General features: G+C 45.8%; 1 protein-coding gene across 4 annotated transcripts in view; it reads left to right on the forward strand.

Moving 5' to 3' along the window:
* Positions 1-928: 928 nt before the first annotated feature.
* The window catches only part of khk (ketohexokinase), a 7,917-nt gene continuing 7,489 nt past the window's right edge, over positions 929-1,356 (forward strand). For all 4 annotated transcript variants that reach the window (XM_016667359.1, XM_007544190.2, XM_007544191.2 and 1 more), the window contains exon 1: positions 929-1,180. In XM_016667359.1, coding sequence (XP_016522845.1) covers positions 1,026-1,180 — 155 coding nt within the window. In that variant the 5' untranslated portion in view covers positions 929-1,025. The remainder of the gene's footprint in view (positions 1,181-1,356) is intronic.

Consider the following 1,356-nt stretch of genomic DNA (forward strand, 5'->3'; position numbering starts at 1 on the left):
GGATCTTTTCCTACAAACCGGACATGAGCGTCCAGCTCTGACTCTCCAGCAGGTCTGCAGACAATCCTTACAGAAGCTGTGGCTGCACGGCAGGATAACCGGACCCCTATAAACGTCGCAGCAGACCGGACAGCAGAGATCCTCCTCTAACCTGAGCGCCATTTGGTCTCCGACTGGAGCTGAAACCAAAGCGGACAAAGAGTGAAGCCAGGAAGTAATTTTCCCTCCAACACAAACCATTCTCTTACTTTCACTTTGATTTAGATGTTTTTTCCATCTGCAGCAGTCTGTGTTTCGGTGTTTCAGCTCTCCCTCTGTTCTCAGTGTTTAGTCTTACCTGACCAGGTGATGAAGATGATCTTCGGTGTTTATTCATGGAGAATTTCTTGCTCACTGAACAAGTTCCTGCTTTCTTCAACAGTTCGTCGTGAAATTCCAGTCTTTAGGCACAAATATGGCGCCCTCTAAAGGATTTCCTTTGTACCTGCCGTTTTAGAAGCACTTCTACTGCATAGTATCTAATTAATCCATCATGAAGTTCTCCTTCTGCTAAGCAAAGAATTTCAGGAGAAAGTTTCTGGACTTTATCCTGGAAGGATCTGAGAACCGAACAAAAGGAAAGCTCGGCTCTGCAGGGACAACATGGAGGCCAAGATTGATTTATTTGATTTATTTATTCATTTCTATCACATCTTACACACTTGTTTCAAATGTGTTTTCATTCTTTTTTTTTAATTTTCAGGTGATTTTTAAATATTAACCAAGGTTCTTTTCCTATATTTCTGCCGTGTTTTTCTGTGAAACAGTCACTCCGTGAAAACCTGATTCCCTGTCATTGCTACTCAGTCCAGCAGATGGCAGCAGAGCAGTTCTGTGTTCACAGGTTGTTCAGAGATCACGTGACAGGAAGTGAAAAGTGTTCTTTACAACATTCACTCTGAGGTCTTTGCCTTGCTGTCAGAAGCTGTGGGACTTTTATTTTGTAGCCTTCACCGACAGGAAGTGAAGCATGTGACTTTAATCTGATGATGACCTGCGTCCGCGTCAAAGTCCAAACTGCGGCTGAAACCAGCGCGCGGACCAACATGGCGGATCAGAAGAAGATCCTGTGCGTGGGTCTGGTTTGTCTGGACATCATCAGCGTGGTGGAGGAATACCCGGAGGAGGACACCGACACCAGGTCAGTACCTATCAGTACCGGACCAGATGATCACCAGACTGCCTCTGAGGTCCGGCGGTTCCAGTGGTTCCGGAGGTTCTGGTGGTTCTGGTCGCCTGCTGTCTGAGCTCACTGGGGTTTTCTGATGAACCAGTTATTATTTTACTGCAGGAAACTCTGAGGCTCAAACAGTTTGA

The sequence above is a fragment of the Poecilia formosa genome, unplaced genomic scaffold, assembly GCF_000485575.1.
Source record: "Poecilia formosa unplaced genomic scaffold, Poecilia_formosa-5.1.2 Scaffold1028, whole genome shotgun sequence".
Lineage (NCBI taxonomy): Eukaryota > Metazoa > Chordata > Actinopteri > Cyprinodontiformes > Poeciliidae > Poecilia > Poecilia formosa.